The 19,904-nt window shown below is 34.9% G+C and overlaps 2 protein-coding genes across 7 annotated transcripts in view; one reads left to right on the top strand and one right to left on the bottom strand.

Moving 5' to 3' along the window:
- The window catches only part of C15H8orf88 (chromosome 15 C8orf88 homolog), a 29,277-nt gene extending 22,876 nt beyond the window's left edge, over positions 1-6,401 (top strand). For 4 of the 5 annotated variants that reach the window (XM_074386894.1, XM_074386892.1, XM_074386893.1 and 1 more), the window contains one exon: positions 2,572-6,401. In XM_074386894.1, coding sequence (XP_074242995.1) covers positions 2,572-2,652 — 81 coding nt within the window. In that variant the 3' untranslated portion in view covers positions 2,653-6,401. Of the gene's footprint in view, positions 1-1,011 lie in introns of all 5 variants that reach the window. The other variant, XM_003940516.4, reaches the window with a different exon arrangement.
- Positions 1,963-19,904, bottom strand: part of NECAB1 (N-terminal EF-hand calcium binding protein 1) — a 263,262-nt gene continuing 245,320 nt past the window's right edge. For both annotated transcript variants that reach the window (XM_074386885.1, XM_003940515.4), the window contains 4 exons: positions 16,206-16,318; positions 10,495-10,572; positions 9,351-9,442; positions 1,963-4,553 (listed from right to left, as the gene is read on the bottom strand). In XM_074386885.1, coding sequence (XP_074242986.1) covers positions 4,525-4,553; positions 9,351-9,442; positions 10,495-10,572; positions 16,206-16,318 — 312 coding nt within the window. In that variant the 3' untranslated portion in view covers positions 1,963-4,524. The remainder of the gene's footprint in view (positions 4,554-9,350; positions 9,443-10,494; positions 10,573-16,205; positions 16,319-19,904) is intronic.

A 19,904-nucleotide genomic window follows, 5' to 3' on the forward strand; every position in this document is an offset into this window, starting at 1 on the left:
TTTCTCTAATGATGAGTGATGATGAGCTTTTCTTCCTATGTTTGTTGGCAGCACAAATGTCTTCTTTTGAGAAGTGTCTGTTCATATTCTTTGCCCACTTTTTGATGGGGTTGTTTGCTTTTTCTTGTAAATTTGTTTAAGTCCTTTGTAGATTCTGGATATTAGCCCTTTGTCAGATGGGTAGATTGTAAAAAGTTTTCTCATTTTGTAGGTTGCCAGTTCACTCTATTGATAGTTTCTTTTGCTGTGCAGAAGCTCTGAAGTTTAATTAGATCCCATTTGTCTATTTTGGCTTTTGTTGCTATTGCTTTTGGTGTTCTAGTCATGAAGTTGTTGCCCATGCCTATGTACTGATTGGTGTTGCCTAGGTTTTCTTCTAGGGTTTTTATGGTGTTAGGTCTTTTTTTTCCTCATACCGCAGTGGCACCTAAACTCCCTAACTTTAGATCTCTAGCAAGTTCTTTTAAGGATTTAATTCTTTTTAAGGAGTTAAAATATTTTTATAATACTTCTGATACAGGAATATTAATTAAGAAAAAATGTACTTGAACTTTCCCACCTGTTCAACAATCTTTGGGATATGTAATTCATGGTCTGTAAGAATAAATATAACCTTCAGTGCTATATAGTCACCTTTTCATTTGTAGACTTTCCATCTTTAATAACATTTTATTGTGTAAATAAAAGTTTGACATACACTTTTTTAAACAAACTTATACATTACAATTAATTTTACTTTTGATTTACACATTAATACATTTTTTAAAGTTAGGTGCCACAGAAACAGAACAACAGGTTTGGAATACAATATATTTTTAAATGAATTACATATATTTTTAAAACATGAACTGTTTTGTTATTTGACAGTTCTAGTTACTTTAATAGTTTCTATAGTAACATGCATTTACATCTATAAACACCTGGTACATTCACAGTATTTGGTTCGATAAACTAATCAGTAAAAACTGTATTCAATCAATTGGTAAATTAACCTTTTATTTTATTATACAGGAAAACAACCAAAGTTTTAAGTAGCATTTGAAGAACAGATGAATATGAAGATAAAGAATTATTCATTTTATATTTTGGACATCTGTAAATGAGGTGGATCTAGTAACAATAACTGTAATGGACTGTGACAATTCAATTTATTCTTACTTTTGATGGTTGGCTATTTGACATCTCTAAAAATGAAAAACAACTATTTTAAACTATAAAGAATTTTCTAATCAGTTTCAGCTTTGCAGGCAGTTTCCTGCATAAATTGGGAAGTAACACGGGAAAGTAAGAATTTGGTTAGTGAAGTGGTAAGACTGTATTTATAATTTGCATGCTATTTGCAATTTTTTGTTTTTCATCACTTGTAATAATGGAATGGAAATGTAAGTTGTAAAGACTCCCAAATATAAAATATTTGCTACAGTGTATATATGGTACATAATTTTTTGCTGCTTTTAAAGTTGCTTTTGTTGTTCTGCTTCCCATTGATTTCATACCAGCTCATGAATGGATCATTACAGTCTCTCCAGAGGCTTAGAATGATTCAGAATGTTCAATGCATAGTTCTCAATGACAGGAGAGAGAATTTTTTAATAGGGATTTCTTTTCAGATATATGATTGGTTTCTAGGTTTTTGATAATAATATGGTTTTAGACTCACAATTACTAGCAGAGATTGATAATTTGGAAACAATGGTAGTGAATGAAACTGAAGTTGAAAAACAACTGCTACTTATGTCACTAATCAGATCATATGAATAGTAGAAGTTGAGCAATTTCAAAGTAAAACTGATACTTTTATTTCCAAAATAACTTAGGCATTTGCAAATAATTGAGGTACCTGAACTTTCAATTCTGTAATTTCTTATAACATATATGGATGAAGAATTTTTGGGTTTAAGCTTTTAATTCCTAGAAATGTTATACATTAATTCTCCTTCAGTTTGTCACTCTGGATGTTACTGTTGTTTAAAAAAAAAAAAAAGGTTTCTTCCAGAAATATCTGCTGATGATATATAGGTAAGTGTAAACTTTCTCTAATTCTGTTTCTCAGATCCCTAGGTCTACTGCAAAAACGTTTTTTCACTGAATTCTGAACTCCTAAAACTAGTACCTTTTCCTTCACTGGTTTTTTATCTTTTTTCCCAGATCCAAGCTTATAGTACATGTTACGTTTCCCACCTTGGTCTTTTAGTGACATCATTTTTTAAAAATTACTTTGTTCTTTAGGAAAATGAATTGTTTTATAAATAGAAAAAAAGATCTTTGTTAACTATAAACTTATTGTTTACTTTAAAATGAGCTATTTATACTTAGGTCCCAGTTTTTTCTTTTCTTTTCTTTTTTTTTTTTTTTTTTTTTTTGCCCTACTTGTTTCCTTTTCTACAATAGGTTCCAGTATATATGTGTATGTTAACACACATGCACATATGTTCACATACATGCAACTCTCACAAATATGCCCAAATATATGTATAATTTGTATAAGAGCTGGGGTCAGAATGACCATATAATTAAATTGGCTTGCTTTATTATTTGCCCATTCTCATGTCATTTTAATTCTTGTTTCAGAATATGATAGAGCATATTTCCAATTTGGAATCTACAGACCCCTTCTACATAGTACTGTTACTGAAAACAGAACCCTTTTGACAAGTAATACTACCATGCTACTTTGGAAACTGCCTAGTACCCAAAAGATTTGATATGCTTTTTGAACTGGATACTTCAATGGACTAACCAAAGCAATGTTTTGATTGGCTGTAATTTGTATTTTTGAAACCATTTACAACGAACATTTTCAAGAAGTGTTTGTCAAAAGTCCCTTAGGTTTTGATCTTTTCTTACTGTATACAATCAGTCTGCAGAGACTGTTTTGTTATGTCTGTTTGCCTTCATACATATGTATAGCTTGTTTGAATAATCATTGTATATCTCCATTTATGTTGCTCTTTGCTTTGTATATAAATTAAAAGAGTTGGCCCAGGTGTTGTTACACAGTGCTTGTCATCCTTAGAGTTGACCAGAGGCACACACATACACATATATACACACACATATATACACGTGTATATGTATAATATATCAAAATTTCCTATTTATTTCTAATAGAAGCTATGAAAGGATTTTAAATTTTTATTGATATTGAATGAGGATTGAGAGTATACAAAGTTATTGGTAAGAGTTGCTGTTTCATGAATTAGTTTGAGAAAATATTTTAGGTCAAATTTATACCTAAGAAATAAAATTTTATTAGTTCAATCTTCCTTTCTTTTGAGTTTTTCAAAGGGGAAAAACAGGAATATTTTACCTTATATTTTTCCCCGAAGACTTATAATTTCAAAGGAATTTATACCAGAAAATACCATGGCAATACATTTTTATATGTATTATATTTTCATTAGCAGGGTTTATAACCAGAACAGATTTTTATTATTACAAATATTTAATTTCTGAGCTTGTCGAGCAGAGTATAGATAATATACTATCTATAGACAATTTTATATAGATAATATACTATCTATAGACAATTTTATAGGTAGATATCTATAGGTAGATAGTTTTAGTCATTCTAGTGTCGAAACCAGAAAGCAGATGTCTTCTGTCTAGTGCTTTCCCCATTATTTTATGACTTCCTTAAGGTTTTTTGCTTTTCTTATAATTCTTATTTATTCCTTTGGGTTAAAACTTTTTCAAGTATTTTGAAATCCTTATTTACATGCAAATATGTATTTTTCATAAGAAAAGTTAGCTGTCTTGACTGCATACCAAAACTATATGCCATAAAATTTGAACCACATTTTTCCAAAGTAATACTCTCTTCTTTCTTGATATATTTAACTTATAAAGGAATTATAATGCTAATAAATGATACAGTGTTGCTATGTTACTAAATGGTACTTCAACTTATCACAGAATTGTTCACTTTTGAAAAACCAGTTTATAACTTGATACATAGAGATTCTATAGGTTACAGCCAAGGTTGTTTGATGCCTATATACTAACTTTTTAACTAAAGGTAATAGTCATAGGGCTGTTGGGGGTGGAGTAGACATTGTTGAAGAATAAACTTCAATCACAGAAAATCTGTTACTTAAAAATCACAAAACGCTGATTTAACCCTATATAGTATACAACAGTTTACAAAATCTGCCCTATGAAGTAATGCTCTAAAAGTTTCCACTTTAAATATTTTTTCTTTATCACAACAACTTCTTTTTCACAATATTCCTTTATGCATATGCTTTTTTCCACATATTAGGATTTTGTCACAAAAGGTTTTAGGTTGGTTACAATGTAGCAAAGCATTTAGCATTAAATATTGAGAATAGTGAACTCTGAAAATTGACCTAAAATTCACATGAATGATAAAGTTATAGAATATGTTTTAAAAGAGTGCACTTAGTAAATATACTAAACAAAAGTATACAGTAGATTAACAACCACAGATAATTTTCTAATTGACATTTTAGATAAGAACACCTGTTTTGCACTTGGAACCATAAAGAAAATGTCTAGGAACATCTAGTTGTTGTTCAGGATCCACCATGAAGCTGAGAAGAGAAAAACATCTTTTTAAATGATGAAAATATCTTATAGGGCAAAGAAACTTCAAGGTGCAAATTATTTCTAAAGAGACAATTTCCCTTACCTTTTGCCTGCATAATAACTTACCTTTCTAGTAAACATTTCTTGACTATATGAGGCAAGATTGAACTTTTCCTATGCGCTTGTTATTTGTACCATATCTTTTGGCACTTTGTTGCAGTCTAAGATTTTTTTGTTCTATGTGAATAGAACTTGTTTTGGCAACAAGATTATAAATGCCCTGAGGATAAAATCATTTTGTTATTCTTATTAGAATCTACCCAATACTGGCAGTAGTGTGTGTGTATGTGTGTGTGTGTGTGTGTGTGTGTGTGTGTAGTATTTATATGCTCAATATTTATGAAATCCTATATGTAGAAATACCATATATTTATACATATAGTATATATATACACATATTTATACATATTATAAATATTTGTGTAATTATACATATGGTATTTATAAATACCATATATTTATACATATAGAATTTCATAAATATTGGTTATAAGCAAGTAGATAGGTTATAAATAATATTTTAGTAAATCTGTATGTTAAAATTATAAATGTTTATCCCAGTGAATATAAATGTCCCAAAGACAAACCAATGGTAAAGATGTTTGATTGGTGGAATGCTGTGAGAAACAGATAAATGGAAAGGATTAAAACTTGCTTTCAAAGCTGTTTGAGTACTTTGCTGGCAATAGGATCTTTCTTTTGTATCCTGTTTTCTCATAACCATAGGCCTTTCTCTTATTGCCAAGAGACATTCTGCTCCACAGACCAAGTTCATAAACTCCTTTTGTTTGGGTGGTTTATGATGGCTAATGGATCTGGGTTACAATATTCTAGTATACCTCATGTGAGTGATTTTGTATTTGAGAGGTCATAGGAATATATTATAGTGTGCATTTCATATCTGGATGCAGTCTGGCTTAGTTGCCTAGTTTCTTTAGATGTGTCTTAGGTAAACCACTTAGTAGTCTTAACAGTAAAAAGCAATCTTACCAGAAATCATAATTTGTGAGTTAAATTAGAAATACAAACCCACTAATACTCTATTTCTAAATGTAATAACTGCTTGCTTTTTTTTCTTTCAGATTCTAATTTTAGGTATAAATATGTGCAACTAATAAATCTTTAATTATTTATATTTATTTATTTTGAGACAGAGTCTTGCTCTGTCACCTAGGCTGGAGTGTACTGGCACGATCGCAGCTCACTGCAACACCTGCCTCCCAGGTTCAAGTGATTCTCCTGCTTCAGCCTCCCAAGTAGTTGAGATTACAGACATGTGCCACCATGCCTGGCTAATTTCTTAAATTTTTAGTAGAGACAGGGTTTCTTTATGTTGGCCAGACTGGTCTTGAACTCCTGACACCTGGTGATCTGCCCACCTCAGCTTCCCAAAGTGCTGGAATTACAGGCATGAACAACTGCGCCCAGCTAATTATTTTTATTTTTAATCTTTATAACAATTATAACATACAAAATTGTACAAAATTGGTTTTAAAAAATAGCATTAGATGTTATATGGCCATAAAACCATAAATTTTTATGCTAACTTCAGCTTGCTGGAATAGGCCTGTTGTCACAGTGATAAAACTTTAAAAGAGGGTTGGATGTCCCAATAAATGTTAAAATGTTGTAGGTTTTAACACTGTGTTAGAAATCAAGCCTAACTTTTCCTCTTGTTCTACCAAATTCGAGTAATCATTGTTGAAATTAAATGTAATATGAAGATTAATGCAAAATAAAGCAGCAACGAAAAGGCATTAAATTGTATTGAACCTGAATTCACAGAACAAGAATTGATCCAGTTTTAACTATCGTCAATTTTTCTTTTTAAATTAGGAAATGCTCTGAGAGAGAAACAGTAATATAATACATGTGCCAGTGATACTAGTAGTGCACAGAAAGTTAATTCAAGACAATGATGAAGTTGGGTCAGAAAACTCTATCAGAGATAATTCCACATTTTCAATTCTTGCTATAGCATTTTTCCCCCCACTGTTAACTCATTATCCTCCTGTTCTACCCTCTTTTCCTACTTTATTTTTGTTCAGCTGTTTTCTGTCCTGGAAGGACTCAACACACCAATAAGAACAAGCTTTATTCCTTTCTTTCCACATTGTAGGAAAGATGGAAATGGGTGTGATGGCAGACATAATTACAAGTGTCAGGACTTCATGGAAATTTTGACTGATGACCAATATGATGATGCCAAAGTCCTATTCATTCCTTCATTTAGGAAATAATTGTTTCTTTTTGCAATACACTGTACTATAATAATACTATATTAGGTTAGGGAATGTGAAGAGAAATAAAATGTGGATCTCACTTTCCTGCATTCTATGTACAAAGTCTGCAGAAGTCATATTTACAGAAGTAGTACTCTAGGATTCCTCCCCGCCGTCCCCCGCATTTTATTTATTTATTTAAAGATGGAGTCTCTCTCTGTTGCCCAGGCTAGAAGCAATTCTCCTGCCTCAGCCTCTGTAGTAGCTAGGACTACAGGTGTACACCACCACTACTGGCTAATTTTTGTATTTTTAGTAGAGACCGGGTTTCACCATGTTGGTCAGGCTGGTCTCGAACTGCTGACCTCAGATCTGCCCACCTCGGCCTCCCAAAGTGCTGGGATTACAGGCGTGAGCCACTGCACCCAGCCTTCCTTCCATTTATAAACTGCAGGAGTCAAATTGTTAGTGTTTGAGGATTAAATTTAAGCCTTACAGTGAGAGAATACGTGTAGACTATTTTCTAGGTCAAACCTGTCCTTAAGATTTAGAGTAAATACATAATTAGAGCTCCACCTGAGGCTGTGAGTCAGCCAACTCAAAAGCATTCACAACTGACCTCCTTCATCTCACCTAGCTTTAGTTTCAGAATGAACTTTTTCAACTCCTGTGTTCCCCAACCCATCAAAATCTACTTTAATTTTAAACTCCTATTACTCTATTAGAACTGTTTTCTTGAACAGCAACCTTGTCAAATCCAAATTCCAGTCCCATTCTCTTTAGTCACTCCTTACTATACATCCCCACTCATCCCCACTGTATCTTTGCATTTCACTCTTTTGGTTGATACTCCACTGCTATGATTTTCCTACCTCTGATTGGTCCCCTTTGACTTCTTAATAAAGGAGGGTTTTCTTCTTCTACCAAACTTTCAAAGAAAGCTCAGCAATCCCATTACTGGGTATATATCCAAAGGATTATAAATCATTCTATTATAAGGACACATGCACACGAATGTTCATTGCAGCACTGTTTACAATAGCAAAGTCTTGGAACCAATCCAAATGCCCATCGATGATATACTGGATAGAGAAAATAGGGCACATATACACCATGGAATACTATGCAGCCATAAAAATCAATGAGTTCATGTCCTTTGTAGGACTGACACAAGAACAGAGAATCAAACACCGCATGTTCTCACTCATAGGTGGGCGTTGAACAATGAGAACACATGGGCACAGGGAGGGGAGCATCACACAGGTTGGTCTGTGGGGGTCAGTGGGAGGTGGGGAGTTGGGGAGGGATAACATGGGGAGAAATGCCAGATATAGGTGATGGGGATGAAGGCAGCAAACCACATTGCCATGTATGTTACCTATGCAACAATCTTACATGTTCTTCACATGTACCCCAAAGCCTAAAATGCAATTTTAAAAAAGCCATCACCCCAAGCTTCTCTTAGATATTTTTTTTTCTTCGTTGGCCTAGATTATATCCCTGATTGGTTAACCTCTCTCCTCTCCATGACATCCATTTCTCCCTCCTATTGGTTATTACTGATGAGAATGTCATCATCCCTCTCAAAAACCTTAAATTACTCCAGGTTACTATTCAAACTCATCATTTTGCCATTTTTAACCTCACTTCTTACTCTCTCATCTATCTCCGTTTGTACTGTTTTATGCCTTAGTGACACCTTTGCACCAATAAAGCACATTCGCACTTCTTGCATTTGTTCATGTCCAGAATTTACCAAAATGCCCTTCCTCTCCATCTTACTTGTCCACATCTCATCTTTTAAGGTCTAGCTCAAGAGTCATTTTCTTAAAAACTATTAAGGAAGTAATCAGTTCTCCAAGTCTACAAAACACGTATTATCTCTAATGGTGACAGCGATTTTGGGCCCTGAGCTGGTTTTTTGTTTTGTTTTGTTTTGTTTTGTTTCCCCTGCTGAAATTTGTCTTTGCAAACATTTCTTTCTGTCAAGCTGAACAGAAAGCACTTTATGGGTAAAGGTTTTGCTTTCAGTTTGTACCCTCTGTAGCTCCCAACACAATTCTTATTCAAATATAGAGCTCAATCAGTACGAGTAAATAGGCTAAACACCCTGGCGCCTAGCATATATTAATACTTAGTAAATATATGTTTAATCAGTAATTGGATGGGTAGATGAATAAATTGTATCCAATACACTAAATTATAATATGGCAAAATATTTGAATAATTTCATGAAATATTGTGTTTTGGTGGTACTTCAAGTTTGTTAATATAATTAGCAGATGACTAATTTGTAGGTTTAATATAGCTGGAAATACAAAATAGGGTCAACTAAGGACAAAATAGAACCAATATATAGATCTTTTATTTCTTCCCCCCAACTCCCAAATCATAAGATATATAAAGAAATAAATAAGAGAGCACCAATGATAAAATACAGAAGGAAAGAACATATTGTCTTTTAAGAAACAAAAAACAACATAAAAGGACACAGAAGCATTGTAAACCCAGGATAATTACCAGGAACTAGCATTGTAGATGTGAGTTCTGGAGTTTCCAAGAAATCCACATTACTTCTTTGAAATGTCTTGCTATAATTTGTCTGAAGGTGGCTGTATAAATAATTACAGGTTAAGGCTATGCATTTTTATTTACAATATTCCTGAGTACAGCAGAGATCAAATTCAATCAAGATGGCAAAGTTTGGGATAATATTTTGGCTGTCAGGTGTTTAAAAAATAGGATAGATAAGAAGGCAGACTGTATAGTCTACATTTCTAGAGAATCAAAAGAAATCTAAAAAACTATCTGAAAGTGTAGGCCTGGAAGCACAGAGTTGAACCTTATTCCTCTACGGCTTAAATACTGTGGGTGTCATATTGCCTTCATTATAGCACAAAGTGCCTTCAAAATTGCCATAGAAATAAAATGTTTAGGTGAAATATGAATCAACTGAATTTCCAGGTATTCTATTACTTCCATAATCATATTTAACACCTTAAACATGGACTTAGAGAGCTATATTCTCTGTACCATTTTAAACTGTCAGGAATTGTTTATATTGTGTCAGATGAGCAAATATTTCCTTCATTCCATTTTAAAATTATATGTTTGTTTTATGTTAGTAATTAATTTCAAAGATGCTGATTTCTTTTGAATTTTTGACAATGTCCTGAATTTCCACTTTATTTTCAGTGTTAAAAGATATTTAAAAGGTGCTAGGCTGAGATGATTCTAAAAATTAGATGTAGTTTTATTGTAAAATAAAATAACTGCATAGTCTTATGAAAAATTAGGAGGTAAAGCTTTTTTTTCTTCATCTTCCTTTTGTGCATCCTTTGTCTCACCCCCACCACTACCCTCACCAGCTTTAGAAACCCATACCCCCATCTATATCTTCTTATCTGAAAACATCAGTAAAATGGTAAGACTCAAAGTGAGATCATTACCAAAAGTATTTGTGCTTCAAGAAAGAAGTGGTTTCTAAGCCATGAAATACATTTTTTAAAGTGTGTAGCATTCAGGGTAATGGGCAAATGGGACAGGTTTTAAGGTAAGGTAAAAAAAATAAGAAGAACAGAGCTTTCCTATAAATCCTAAAATTATATCATGTATGTTGCCACCTTCCTGACTTCACATAAAATCAGGCTTGCTCACAACTTACCTATTCCACACACTACTATTCTCCCAGAACTCATAGATCATGTAGCGAGATTCATTTGAAAGCTTTTGTGTAGAAATACTGAAATGGAAAATAAAAGGCATAATTAGATATGGGATATTAAACATGCAAGCGAATTTTTCTAATCTTTATATGTAGTATGAAACAATCTTATCCATTAATATAGGAAACAGTCTAAGGTACCTGCCTGAAAATCAAACAGGTTTGTTAAAAATTTATTTGTTCAATATGTCTGTTTGGCATAAGTGTTTTTTTTTTTCCAGTTTTCTGGGTTTGCTTCATGAAAATAGTCCCAGTATATGGCAGACATCACAAATGTAACTTAAACATTTTATTTATTTATTGAAAAAGGTTTATTGAGCATCTGTTCTAGGCCCAGAAAAATGTGAGTGCATGCTAGCTGCCTTTGCCCTCCAATGTGCTCTTAGGATTGCCCCTGTCAAGCACCATAGTGCTGCCACATTCTCAGCCTTAACAACATTCTTGAATTGACAGTTTTTGTGTGGGGTCCTGCTCTAGGCCATTTGAGTCACTTAGACCACACTACTGTACAACTGACTCCTAGTTTGCCAATACCTAATGGTTCTGTCCCTTTTTCTCCTTTCTCTCTCTCTCTCTGAATCCCTTTTTTTCTAACCACTCAACATTGTCTCTGAATTAAGTTTGAGAGTCCACATGCTGGCCATAATTGCAAGGGTTTTTGTTTGTTTTCTTTTTAAATTTCTTTTCCAATTTGCAGGAGATAAATTTGTTTCTTCCAGTCCTTCAAATAACCTGAAGGAGGAAAAAGCCCATATAATATGTTTTGAAGGAGTGAAGAAAGCAGGCTGGCTGAAAACACAGGTTGGGGTGACTGCAAATTTAATCCTGTAGCAATGAGGAGCCACTGAAGAACTTAAAGCAGGGAGAGTGATGTGGCTACAGCTGTATTTTAAAAGATTCTTCTGATGACAGAGTGGGTATTGTAAGGAGGGTAGTCATACAAAGCATAAACAACAGCTGGAAAGGTAGTGAAATAGCATAGGTGAGAAATGATAAAGACCCAAATTAATGTTGAAACAAAGGAATACAGACAGATACATAAACTTAAGAGTGGGAGACAAAAATAAAGATGCATTTAAAAACTTAATAATAAAAGTACAGATTGCTCAGCCTAATGGTTCATAATATAAAGCAAAACAAGGGGTTAGAAAAACAATAGGGTTTTTGGGTTAATAGAGAACAAAGAACTTGCCAGTAAAAGAGTTGATTAATGTAGATTTAGGATTTGCCTAAGTGTGACCAGCAGGTGGCAGTAACTACAAACAGACATTTTAGTTTTTTTTCTTTCGGTTTGCTTGTAAATAGTGTTTTTTCAGAGTTGTTTATCTAGTTTGATTCATTAAGGTATGATGCAGCAAATATTGTTTTTAGCTAACTTCAGATTTTCTAGAGAAAGGTTTACTATAGAATCATAAGAATTGAATAAAATGTGGAATTTGTGATATTCTAATACCAGGAGTTCATGATTGTGCTCTTTGGTAGTTCACTAAAATCCCAGAAATGATCTGCAAATTAATATGCATATATATGTTTTCCTAGGAAGAGAATCTATAGCTTCCATCATAGTCTCAAAGGGATCTGTAATCCTCAAACATAACCTTGAACAGTATACTGGACAAATTACAATTCATATCTGTTTTCTTTAGGCTAAAGTTTAAAATACTCAGCCTTGTGTTTCAGGCTCTTCATCAACTGCTTCCTGAAAGAAAAGTAATTCATTTGTATACTTATTACATTAAAAGTCCACTTATCCTGCTATTTGAACCTTTCATTTTCCAGACTAGCCATAAGACCGTAAGATAATAAATTAATAAAATTTTAGCATAATGCTCAAGCTTTTAAAGGAGTAAAAAGGATATCATAGCATGAAATGGTAGTAGTTTAAAGTATAGCCCAACAGTACTTCCACCATTTACCGTTTATTAGCTGTGCCACCTTGATTCCAATACTCAACCTCGGTTTTCTTATCTGTGAAATGGTGATAAAAATACTGTGAGAATTAAGGTGCCACTGCACTCCAGCCTGGGTGACAAAGCAAGACTCTGTTTCAAAAAAAAAAAGTTACATGTAGAATTCTTAATTCAGTACTTGGCTGTGTGTGTGTGTGTGTGTGTGTGTTTAGTTGTTAGCCCAATAGCTAAAAGGAAAATATCACTTTCATTGGGTGAGTAACTATGAAAGCTAAGCTGTAATAGTGTCAAAGCTAAGAAGCATGACAGAAATAAAAGGAATGGGGTGAGAGGAAAACCAGAAAAGAAATGGAGGGAAAATATACGTATCTATTAAAGCAATGAGAAGCAGCAAGCTAATAATATAAGTACTAATAGTAATCTAAGCATTTTCCATAGATAGGCCATTTTACCTTCACAGTTACTTTGGGAGTCATGCAGCTAACACTGACCATTGCCTCCCGAAATATGGCTCTCCTCTAACTAACATGACTCTGCCACTGTTCAATATTTGCAACACATCCAATGTACCAATCAGTGTTGGACTGAGAATATCCTGATAATCTTACTCCTCTCTGCTGGATATTTGATTCCTAGCCTTCCTGGTGGCCAAGAATGACCATGTGACTTCTGGTCAATGAAATGCAAGGGGAAGTACGCTGGGCAACATGGTGAAACCCCATCTGTACAAAATTTTTAAACAATTAGGCAGACATGGTGGCACATGCATGTGGCCCCAGCTGTTCTGATGGCTAAGGTGGAGGGTCACTTAAGCCCAAGAAATTGAGGCTACAGTGAGCCATGATTGTGCCACTGCACTACAGTCTGAGCAATAGCACAAGATCCTGTCTCCAAAAATAAAAATAAATAATAGGTGCAAAATGCCTAATGTTGTTAGCCCTTACTAATATCTATTTTATTTTATGGCAGTTTTTTGTGCCTATCCATGGTGATACTGAGCTAAACATCATGGAAGAAGAAGCTACAGAACCTCTGACATTCACAGAGCTTTATTTTCTCAGCCAAGCACTAGGCCATTGTGCTGGACACATTGGAGCATGACTGATAGCATTAGTGGCATTTGATTATCAATTGATACAGGTAGAAAATTGAATTTGACTAACTGGTAAAACTGAAAAATTGAATGTAGATAGGCACACTGGCATAACATCTATACCATATATACATTCTATATGGGTGTAGTGATTCTCTGATGCTCATTCCATCTGATATAGTCTAAATTTTGATAATTCCGGTAAAAGAAAGAACTTAGCTGAAAAATCAGCAATAAGAAATGAACAAAGAACTATACAAAACAAACCAGTCTTGCAAAGGAATAGGAGAGGCTGAGAATATATCTTACAGGAAAAGGATACTCTCCTTCCCTCTACTTCACAACAGGAGCCATTGGAGCAATTTATTGCGGTTATTGAGAGAACAGAGTGCAGCAGGCAGCACAAATCTATACACTCTCTCACTCTCCCACAGCCTGTTTCCCTGGGGCTGTTTTAATAGCTTGAGGTTATTTTTCCAACACCCATTAAAGCAGTGTTTCTGAACCTAAAAAATAAACTTGTGTGTCCTTTTTATAAATATGAAATTTCTAATCCCTGGAGATTGTAATATACTTATCTTCTCTATATTCTCACTAAAAACAGTTTACTGAGCTCTACTTCGGGAACTTTACACTGAGGAAGGGGTATATGTAGGTTCTCTTTGCTTGCTTTTTTTTGTTTGTTTTGTTTTGTTTTGAGACAGTCTCGCTCTGTTGCCTAGGCTGAAGTGCAGTGACATGATCTGGATTCACTGCAAGCTCCGCCTCCCGGGTTCAACAGATTGTCCTGCCTCAGCCTCCTGAGTAGCTGGGATTACAGATACATGCCAACATGCTTGGCTAATTTTTGTATTTTTAGTAGAGAGGGTTTCACCATGTTGGTCAGACTGGTCCTGAACTCCTGACCTCGTGATCCACCTGCCTCGGCCTCCCAAAATGCTGGGATTACAGGTGTAAGCCACTGGGCCTGGCCCTCTTTGCATTTTTAAATATTCAATTTTATTTTCAAATGAGTGGGCTCTTAAAAACTACACATATTCCCACATTTGCAAATCTGTCTTGAGTCACTGAAGTAAAAAGAACTAAAATGGGGTTTTGATTTGTGATCTTCTCAGTCTGGAGTGAAGTAGAATAATAAAAGTAATAATGGAAACACAACATTTCCTGTGTTCTTATTATAAAGGCACTACTGTAAGATGATTAGCTGTTAGTGGCACTGAGGAAGTACTGTACTCATACTCTATAGAGGAGGTGAGCCACCCAGACAACCAGGAAACAATAGTAAACACAACAGTGACACCAGCTCACATCTTCAGTAGATGAGAGGCATTGTGTTGAGCACTGCATATAAACTGTCTCACTTAATCCTCCCAAACATCTCAGGAGGCTTTTGAAGCTCAGGCTTAGAGCCAGTGAGGGTCTTTCTCAAAACTACAAAGCTAGTAAAGTCCCATGTTTATTTCCAGAACCAGACATTTTAGTTAGAGAAATAGTCTACTGGGATATGAATAAAATATAATTAATTAATCACCAAGAGGAAAAGCAAAATACCCAGAGACATGAATTATCTGTTGATGCGTGTGCGCACGCACACACACACACATACACACACACTTCTAAAAACCTTCCCAAAGCAATATTTGAAGAGCATTATGAAATACAGTTTAAACAAGCTCACAAGACAGAGTTCGCCTTGGTTGTGGAAGTTTTCTACCTAGGCTCTGAACTTGAGGCAGTGCATGGGCTGGCAGAGACTTGCAGCTAGTTGCACATTTCTTAGAGGAAGAGTAGCCAAGTCTAAGGCACAGTGGTAGGAAGGAACAGATTATACTGGAAATTCTAGCTGTTCATCATCATCAAGGCAGAGTGTTTAGATGAGGGAGAACACATCATAATAATGACATGGATTCCTGGGTCTGTCAGTAGGATTAAATATAGAGTCAGGAAAAACATCTAGCATTCGATAAGATATTATTAGAGAGTTACTGTAGGTTCTCAGTTAAAGGAATTCTGTGATGACTGTCTCTGGGAAATTATTATAGTAGCTGTTTATTGGGCTGGTTGGAGTGGAAAACCTAAAGATGAGAAACAGTATATTTTAGTAGCTTGAGATATTTGAAGCCTGAGCTGGGTGGTACCCACGGAAAAAGGAAAGAAAAGATTTGCTGCTGCTTCATTTTCTTTTAATAACTAAGGCCTGAAATCATGATTTCAGGGATGCCTGCAATTTCATAATGGCTGAAATGGTCATTAGGCCACAGGGCATGCTGCCAAGGGAGCAATCACAGCTAGATGTCCTAGAGTTGGTGCCTGATCTACTAGAGATGATTTTAAATCAGTGTGTGGACTGCCTGGATGCAAAAGGGAATTTCAACTTATTTGAAATTCAGTCTCCTCATTTGAGTTGTTCTCTCCATTTTGTTTTGCCTGGTGCCCCTAATGACCAAACGACACAGGGCCCAAAGATTAAAGAGAAAACATCCAGTTAAAGGCAGCAAGCGACACCAGATAGAATGCTCTGCATAACTTAATGTATGAATTCACAGATATCTGTCTTCTACACCCTCAGCCTTGTCTAAAGTGGGAAATGCCTTCACTGCACTCCCGGACTGTCAAAAGGTCTCAGGCGCAGGAGTAAGAGCACTTACCGCAAGCATCCACTTTGGGAGGAAGCGCTCTCCACGTAGTGTTTCAGAGCAAGTTGGAATTCTTCCAGGTCCTCTTCTATCACAGACATCTGCCGCTGCACAAGCATGATGTGCTGCCGAGGAAGGGGTTAGGGTCACTGTATTGGCTGTCACAGAGCCTGGTTTAAGCTGACTCCTACTGCCCATCCCATACCTCCTCACAAAAACAAATGATTGTCATCCAAAAATATGACTAAGGAAGGTCCAGACTATTCCAAGTATAAAATTGCATAAAGGCTGTAATCTAGGCAGGATATTCTCCTTGCCTGTAGTCACAGAAGCTAAACAAAGTCTTCTTTACAATGACATGTTTCCCCTTTAAAAGCAGTGATTCTCAATGAGAATAACTCAAGGAGTTTTAAAATTATATAAGAATTTCTGGGAGTGGGGCCCAGGCATTGGTATTTTTAAAACCTCCCTAAGTGTCTCTAATGTGCAGCCGGAGCTAGGATCACTTCCCTACAGCCACTTACCACTTTTTGAAGAGGAGTCCTATTGTAGATTATACAGCTCCAACTTCTTGGATATTTTGTGATATTAGACATAAGTGACAATCATTACAAACAACCAGATTTCAAAAAAAGTGAGTAACTCATGCATTTCCAAAGGTACTTCAAATATTACAGTGTTGTCAAACACATTAACTACTTACAACAGGCCCTGTTCAAAAGATAATAGCATCAGATGGTGCTTGTTTTTAATGGATCACACTGGATTGGATGCCAACTGTTCCCTGTAACAAATCCTATTAGCATTATAGCAATTGTAGTTTCAAGACTTCCCTCAAGATTGGCCTGTGGGCTTCTCATGGAATTTTAGATCTCAACATTATGTCTTTTCAAGAATTGGTAGTGAAACTATAAAAGTGCAGATGAGAGTAAGGATTGTTATGAATCATAAAAGTGCAAAAACAAAAATAAAACACAACAATGAAAGGATGATCTAGAATATGAGAAAAATAACTTCCACAGTAATACCAGCTATGCAACATGTGAGCTAGACTTAAACCTCTGCTCTACTGTTTTCTCTTTTCTAATCCAATGAGTTTCTATTTCATGTTAATACCTATTATTTGTTGAACACCAATGATATTGTAGAGACTGTCAGGTATTCAGTATATTCAACAAATATTCCTACTTTTGTTGGACTAACCAAAGCACATGGTTTTAATATTAATAACTAAGTAGAGTTAAAGTTAATTTTTACCAAAATAACAGTGGATATGTCCTTTTCACAAAAATCTGCAGGGACCTCTTGGACATTTGTGATTACTGACTCAGATAATTTGGAAAGCTCATGGGCTTCCCTAATGAGCTATATAAATACACCTACCTACTCCATCAAAATTTCTTTTCTTTTTTTTTTTTTCTTTGTCTAAAGGCAATTCTTATATGATCAAGTGGGATAGATTACAAAAATAAAAAGAACCCTTTACTATGCCCCTGAAACCATGCCCTTTGAAATTTGACTTTTTAGTTCCTCTCATCAAGACATGGATTCTGTCCCCCACCACCTTGGATCTGGGTTGGCTTTCTAATTTGCTCTGGCCAAAAAACATGGCAGAACTGACAGTGTACCAGTTTCAAATTTAGGGCCCAAGAGGCCTGTGGATTTCCACTCTTTCTCGTGGATCTCTGAGATTACCATGTGAACAACACCTGCTACATCAGCGGCCAGCAAACATTTTCCATAAATGGACAAATAGTAAGTATTTTAGGCTTTGTGTGCCACATGGCTCCTGTTGCAGCTAGTCAACTCTGCTATTGTTGTGTGAAAGCAGCCACAGCCCACACATAAACAAATGAGTGTGGCTGTGTTAAAATAAAACTTTATGAACAAAAACAAGAGGTATGCTTTAGTTTGCCAACCCCTATATTAGGGGATTAAAAACCACATAGAGCACAGCTGAGCTTCTCAACTATGAGAAATCTCAGCCAAGATCAGCAAAACTGACATGCAGCTTACTGCAGACACAAGGAGTCCATTTGAGACCATAAGAACCAGCCAGCTGATCCCAGCCTAAATTGCCTGCCTGCAAAATTGTGGTTATTGTGTTAAGCCATTGAATTTGGGGGTGGTTTATTACGTAGCAATAGCTAACTGATTCATTCACTTATGTACATTGATGAATAAATTGGAAAAATTGAGTTCTTGGCTTCCTAGATTGGGTTGCAATGTCCAAGTTTGCAACCCAAATCAGACATATATTTTCCCCCTCCTTTCCTAAGATATTTGCACAAAGAAATTCATTTAAAGAGGCCCAGATAATTTGCCTACGTTTGATGACTATTCCGACAAGTGGAGCTTTTTAAATAATGGTTAAAGTAGATTTTCTGAAATCCAAAGAAAACACTTAAATTTTCTGTGCTGGCCAGGTCAAGACAAGTTGTAGGATATGGGGTTTGGGAGAGGTGGAGCAGGAGTCCTACTATCTTGTTAATATTTCTATGTGTCTCTTGTGTCAAATGCACAGCCTGAAAGCTTAACTACAATGTGGGATCCTAAGATACAGTTAGCTCAGAGCATTCTTCCATGGTTGAATATTCTTTCATGATGCTACCTTTTTGTTTCTCTATTATAGATGTAGTAGTATATTATTTATCATTTATCTTATAGGAATTTTGTTACAATTTCCATTGTAACAAGATATGGCTGGATATTTGGAATATCTTGGACTAGTGCTGTGTTAATACAAAAAGCCAATCTCAGTTCACAGATAGTATTTGCCAGTGACATTAGATTATGTTCCATCAGACTTTGAGTTCCTGGAACATTTCAAGAAATGTCATCTTTTTTAGTCTTAGGACAGAGACACATGTTTTAAATACAACCTATTTTTTCATGTTACTTGGTTCTATTTACTACATTTACAGTTATGTTCCAAATACGTCTTCAAAGATACCATAGCCTTTCTTTTATGGTCTCATTGACTCTCTTAACAGTCATGGTAGAACAAGACTTATCTTTTGATAGTCCCTGTTATATTATTTGACAATAGCCCCAAACCCTTAGGAATGTATGACAGAATGGATTGACTTCATAAGACAATATTCATAGGTTTTATATGAGTGTAGAAAGGCAGAAAAAGATACTAGGTTTGTAGACTCATTGTATGATAAGCCATTTTAGTGTATTATAACAACAATGTGCTGAAAAAAAGTTTGAGTTTTTGAAAAGCATAAGAATATACTCATATGTTGTTTAAAATTATCATGACTTTTAAAAAACCTTTGAATGAAGAAAATATCTGGAAAGTGATCATTTTATTGCACTACTCTTTTGGTAAAAAGTGCCATACAGGCACATCTTTATAATATGCTTGTTATAAATCATTTGTAACATTTAAACATTTCTATCTAGCACTTTAGTGTTCTTTTAGTGCAACGTTAGAAACATTCTATGTAGTAAGAGATATGTATTTTTTAGAAAAATTTCTATTTTTATGACTTCATCTTAAATATTATGTCCTTTTGGAAGCATTCCTTGGTCTCCTAAATTGAGTTGTGCCCCCTTACTGTACAAATCTATACTTTCCTATAATAATCCTCATCACATTTTATTGTAAATTCTGTATAATTTCCTTCTAGCTTATAATATTCACTACTTTATTTACAGACACCTCTCTCCAGGCCTGGAACATAGTTGGTGATCAAGTTATTT

The sequence above is a fragment of the Saimiri boliviensis genome, chromosome 15 (assembly GCF_048565385.1).
Source record: "Saimiri boliviensis isolate mSaiBol1 chromosome 15, mSaiBol1.pri, whole genome shotgun sequence".
In the NCBI taxonomy this organism is placed as follows: Eukaryota; Metazoa; Chordata; class Mammalia; order Primates; family Cebidae; genus Saimiri; species Saimiri boliviensis.